At 42.3% G+C, this 6,032-nt stretch overlaps 1 protein-coding gene across 1 annotated transcript; it reads right to left on the reverse strand.

Moving 5' to 3' along the window:
* Nucleotides 1–630: 630 nt before the first annotated feature.
* LOC117861363 (uncharacterized) lies at nucleotides 631–4,573 on the reverse strand. The gene is made up of 4 exons (XM_034744900.1): nucleotides 4,483–4,573; nucleotides 3,486–3,658; nucleotides 1,743–2,353; nucleotides 631–1,616 (listed from the first exon to the last, which is right to left on the reverse strand). The coding sequence occupies exons 1-4, from the start codon at nucleotides 4,557–4,559 to the stop codon at nucleotides 831–833; spliced, it is 1,647 nt and encodes a 548-aa protein (XP_034600791.1). The 5' UTR covers nucleotides 4,560–4,573; the 3' UTR covers nucleotides 631–830.
* Nucleotides 4,574–6,032: the final 1,459 nt, after the last annotated feature.

The following is a 6,032-nucleotide window of genomic DNA, read 5'->3' on the forward strand; positions in this document are numbered from 1 at the left end:
TCTTGGCACTTTGTTTGTCGAGTGTTCGAAAAAAATAGTCAGCAAAGAAAAATACTAGCAATTTTTAGCTTTCCCGTAGTGAATTTAATACATGTGGTATGCCTCCAATGGAAACGTGAGCACTTAATTCCATATAACATATTTATATTAATTAATTAATTATACTCTGAATTCGATATGGAGGTTTTTCTTATTAATTTAGACCGTTAGATCTTCAAAAAATGAACCGTGCAAATTTTTCTTTTTTTGATTAACGTGAAAATTTCTGGACCATGAAACACTTGCTTTGTGACGAGCGTGTCCAACTCCTCGACGTTGATCCAAATCCAAAGCTACGGGCCGTTCGCAGCCGTGTCGGCGAGGAGTTAGCCGTGTTTATGGGAGAGGCGCGCAATGGCGAGAAGAGCAAGTGATCGATGAGGGAACATGAAATCAGTTTATTGTACTTATAGCCGTCTATTATGTAGAGTTGGTCAATGGATATATAAACGGGCTGGGGACTGGGGTCGTTGCCTGCAGATGTGTGACTTCGTTCGGATATTAGTTGTGCATCTAGTACCCAAGGAACGATAGTGTCGTTTGGTAGAAATCACAACCGTGTTCCAAAAAAAAAAACGCGTAGACTAAAAGTTCGTTTGGAAGTGGACGTCTACAATGCAGTTGAAACACCGAAAAGAAACACAAGACCTTTGAAAATGAGGACAGTAGTAACTACAGCGTCCCTATAATCATCTCATTTTCATTTCTAAGACCATGTTAGCTTTGCAAACCATCATAACACGCAATGGTTTGCAAAACTAAGACCGTGCTTTTTTAACATGAATTATGGATTAGATCCCATCTTTCTGCTTCAGTTGGGCGATGTAAGCAACCAGGAATATGAAGCCATAGGTCCAGATAAGCTTGACAATGTTCTGGACGAGTGTCGCGTAGAAGCTTCTGAGCCGCCAGGTGTTCCAATCCAGATGAGAGCTCGTCGACGGGTGCAGGGTCCCCGAACACAGGAAGCCAAACCTGCGGTACATGATCCGCACAAGCCTGATGTCGTGGGCGAGCGCTTCGTTCCCGTAGAGCACGAGAGCGGAGGTGGCGACGCCGACGATGACGGTGGTGACGACGGAGATGTCCCACATCACCACGCTGACGCCCAGCGCGAAGGCAACGATGACGCTCCGGAGCGCGACGTGGAAGAGCCGCACGGCGCGCTGCGCGTAGACGGCGCGGACGAGCGGGTCCACGCCGGCGCGGTTCGCGTACTCGGCCAGGCTGAAGGTCGCCGCCACGGAGCAGAAGAAGGCGAGCATGTCGGCGACGATGAACACCTTGAAGCCGTAGTGGCCGCCCAGCGCCGGCGTCCCGGCCCTGGGGTCGCCGTCCGTCTTGTACGACCCCGGCACGGTGAACGCCGCCGCGAATGTCAGCGTCGCGATCAACGCCGACGCAACCAGCACACTTTCTGTAGCTAGAGCCTGGTCTACTTCCTTGGTTTGCATTGACGGAGCCAAGCCTGGTTCTTGATCATTTTGTGTTACTCCGAATTTCAGGTCACGTCTGCGGGCACTGAAGTAAGCTCCAGAGTGAGCCAGTACTCTGATCATCCATTCCGTCGGATTCTCCTGCAAGGAACAAAGAAGCTCGATCGAAATGTTAGTGCCTCTCTCATCATCTTCTCTCAGCAGCACGTAGGTGCTCTATGTTTTCTATTGTTAATACCAAACAAACTTGGATGATTTTCTGCGTACCTGGTGGCGAGAGGCGAAAGAGTTCTCTGTGTTTACTATCTTGCTTGCAAGATCGAGTGGTGTGTAGCCATCATTGTTGACACGGTTGAGCTCCACATGCCTGTTCCCCACGAGATGTCTGAAACTGTTCTCGTCTCTGTTCTTCACTGCCAGATGTAGCGCAGTATTCCCGTCATCGTCCTTCATGTTAAGAATGTTCCTGAACGTCGGTCTCCGTTCTCCGCCGGCTACCAACCTGACAACGTAATCCTTGAACGTGGGTTCTCGGCACACGAACTTGACTACTTCTGTCTTCTTGTTCTCAACGGCGACATGAAGAAATGTCCTACCCCTGTTGTCACGTACAAGTAGAGTGGCAGATGAGTCGTCCTCGTTCCCATGGACCAATGCGAGTAATGCGTCCATTGCGCCAACGGAAGCAGCTACGTGTATGGGGCGCATCCCATGGCTGTCCGCCGCCGCCTTCATGTCGCCGGTGGTGTCTGCCTTAAGCAGGAGCTCTGTTATACCCTTAACTCCAACTGATGCTGCATAGTGAAGAGGTGTACTTCTACTTCCATCAGCTCCATTCCTCAGATCGTCCCACGTCTTTAGAACCTTTTGGGTAAGATCTGCCATCAATTGTTCTTATGATCAGTACTCTTAGGGTTTAGGTTATATATACATGGGTGGAGCCACCACTTAGTAGTTTTGACATCAAACCGTGTAAATTAAGATTATAAACTCTAATAAACACTCTCTTTTTTTTTGTAAAAGTACTACACTCAAAATTATTTGATAGAGAACATTTATTTGGCCACAACAATATAAGAACTCTCTTTTTTTACAAAAAAAAAGCAACTAATAAACTTATAATTTTTCAATAGAGGAAATTAAACATCTTGAACAATATATACTATAATCCGAAATGCCAATTTGTTCCATTGTAGTATAGTCTAGGGCCTAAAAATGAATATTTTAATAAAATATAAAAAGAGAGTTTTGAATAAGAGAAACATTGAGCGCTAGAGTTTTGAGTTAACATGTGTAGAAAATAAAAAGGCAACTTGTAAGATCAGAATTATAAAGCCAAAATCAAGATTATTAAGTCACATCACATGAGCTACAGCAAGAGCTGAAATAACTGTTTCAATTAAACACTTAACGATGAACCATGGTGGTGCGATGCAAAAGGGGAAACAATAAATATGAGTGGAAAAATAATTAATAACTAAATTCTATCACAATCGAATAGTGTATACAAAGTGTCTATATGAGTAGTATATTGAAAAATGAACAAAAGGATGAGTAAAGATAAGCAATTTCAATTAGCGTGGATTTAAATTTGTCCATGACCTGATATTAATGCTTATGTCTCCTGAGATTCTAGCTCATGCAAGAGCACATGTTGGTGGGCTAGTTGTTATAAATCTGAATAAATTCTGAGCATCAATTTTTCTTCATCATCCAACGAGGTAGAGTCACAAAGTATCTGCCAATATATGTGAACTGAGTGTAGCTTAGGTTAGCTTTCTTATGGAAGGAACCTGCCCAACTGGATTCAAGTCATTGTCTCAACACTAGCGTTCATATTTTTCTGAATTTATTCTAGGGTTTAATAGCACTTTTGTATTTTTCATATACGGTTATAATTGACTTATACATAAATGGTCGTATGCAAATCATTTTCAAAAAATATATAAAGGAATCAAACAATTTTTACTATGTGAGCCGAGCAGCGATGTTGACTTACATCCGTCTTACCTTTACTCCGAAGAGCTGCGACGTGTAGCACATTTTGTCCATTTGGTCCACAATTTGACTGATCATCATCACGGGCATTGCTAATCATCTGAGGGGCGTCGCCCTCTGCCAAGAAGATAGCGCGATATAGCGGAGACATTCCGTCGATGTCCTGTCCTGATGCCCCTCCTTGCCTTTTGTTAATAGACAGGTATAGATAAAGTTATTAGATTTTGAGTAAAATGTAACCACGGTTCTCAAACTTGTTTAGAGGTGTTACCTAGGTCCCTGAAGTCATAAATTACATATCAAGATCCTTAAACTTTTTAATTACGTCAATCGAGTTCAAATATTAGTAATTTGCACATGGGTATGTGCAGCATGTCAATGTGGTCATATTTCTTTCCATCCTTCATGACTGACTTAGAGCTCTCGCCCCAAACACCGAGAGAGAGAACGGGGAATATGTGGGTCATAATGGAATTTTTAACTGTTTTTGTTGATTGTTATGTGGGGGCAATAGAGATATGAATGATGAGTCGGAAGTTTTTTGAAGAAATGGATGTCACGCACTCCCTCCGTTCCAAATTATAAGTCATTAGAAGAGTTAAAGCATCTAAAGTTTGATCAAATTTATACAATAGAGTACTAAAAATGATGATACCAAATAAGTACCATTACTTTCTTCATTAAATATATTTTCATAGTATATTTATTCGGTGCCATAAATCTTTATAATCTTCTCTATAATTTTGGTCAAACATAAAATAGTTTGACTCTCCGAGTAAGTTGGAATGACTTATAATTTGGAACGGAGGGAGTAACTAGGTAGATCAACACTGAACACAAGGGTTCTTGATCGACCAGGACCTACAATGTGATGCATTCGAGTAAGTTTGAGAACCACCTGTTCATTTTATTCTTAATAAAAAAATCTTCTAATGAGCTTTTTGCTAGAATGGATACCTCTAGTTCTCTACATAGTTGTGGATTGTCCACTGAGGGGAAAAAATCTTGCCTGCGGTTTGGAACATCAGCAGCTTCCATGTCGACCTTGTCTTGGTGCTCGCCATTGCGATGGGTTTGAGCTGCCATTTTGTCGTCGTGAGCTGCTAACGGAGTGCAGCGATGCCGGCCGTTCGGAATCTTTATAGCCACTCAGAAGCAGTTAGGGCCTGTTTAGTTCCCCTAAACTTCCAACTTTGACACTATGCAAAAAGAAGATTCCCAATCACATCAAACTTGCGGTACATGCATGGAGTACTAAATGTAGACGAAATCAAAAACTAATTGCACAATTTTGTTGTACTTTGCGAGATGAATCTTTTGAGGCTAATTAGTCAATATTTGGACAATAATTCATAAATACAAACGAAACGCTACATTGTGCTACAGTGCTACAACAGTGATTTTGCATCTTCAAAGTTGGACACTAAACAAGGTCTAGAATCCAAATTAAAGCGGCCGGATGGGATATGCAGTCAGAAAACTAGGTTGGCTTTGGGCTTTTTCGGCTATAGGTGTGCAGTGGATGTGCCCGTGCTACCCAACGGGCGTTAGGTCAACTGGGCTAGCGGCACAAGATTATTCGCAGCTTGCCCGTGCTACCCAACGGGCGTTAGGTCAACTGGGCTAGTGGCACAAAATTATTCGCAGCTTGCTAGCTTCGAATACCAAGGTCAGATGTGCTTTTTGAATGGACATATTGCAGATATTGCAGCATCGAATACGTAGTTGATGCGTGTCACGCAACCCAATATATGGATGTTTTGAATATATATCTTAGAGATTTTACATAATATCTTAAGCTGTTCTAAGATCATAGAGATGTATCAAGAGTCAAGACTACCATCCGATACTTCCTTGTCTGCATTTATGTTGTTCGATAAAATTAAGTACGCTCCATGATCACGAAGAATTCCCAATGGTTGCTGCTGCTTGGGTTTGTTAATCTTGCGGTGTTTATGTGGTCGTTGGTCGACCTTTTCCATGATTGCGAAGAATTCCCAATGGTTGCTTCTGTTTGGGTTTGTTAATCTTGCGGTGTTCACGTGGTCGTTAGTCGACTTTTGGATCTTGTTGCATTATTGTTTATCCAGTCTGAGCTTCATCTTCTTTTTAATAAGAGTTAAATGTGTCATTAGCACATAAATTTGGCGAATGGGCGCGCTTAGGTACATCATCTCTCAAATTGTTTATTTGGGAATAACAACTTGGTAGGTTGACGAGGATAGGTCACCGGACGACAAGTAGGGGAAAAAATGCTACATAGGCAGCTTAGGCGTACAATTGACGCTTACGTGTAAATAAAACGTGGGCAGCACTATTGCAAATTAGCCATTTGTTTATTTACTCCTTTTATAATTAAGTTTGTGTGTAGATGTTCCCACGTAGGTTGCTTATATTGCTGAAGAAGTTTTGATGGAGATACAGAATGTGTTTTTGGTCGCCGCAATGGGCAGAGGCTAGAGCAGCACCAGGGCCGTTGACCACCATTAGCAGCACTAGAAATCTAGAATGATAAGAAAGATTTGTGCTGTGGATAAACCGAAAAAAGGGAGAGCTGGA

The sequence above is a fragment of the Setaria viridis genome, chromosome 6 (assembly GCF_005286985.2).
Source record: "Setaria viridis chromosome 6, Setaria_viridis_v4.0, whole genome shotgun sequence".
In the NCBI taxonomy this organism is placed as follows: Eukaryota; Viridiplantae; Streptophyta; class Magnoliopsida; order Poales; family Poaceae; genus Setaria; species Setaria viridis.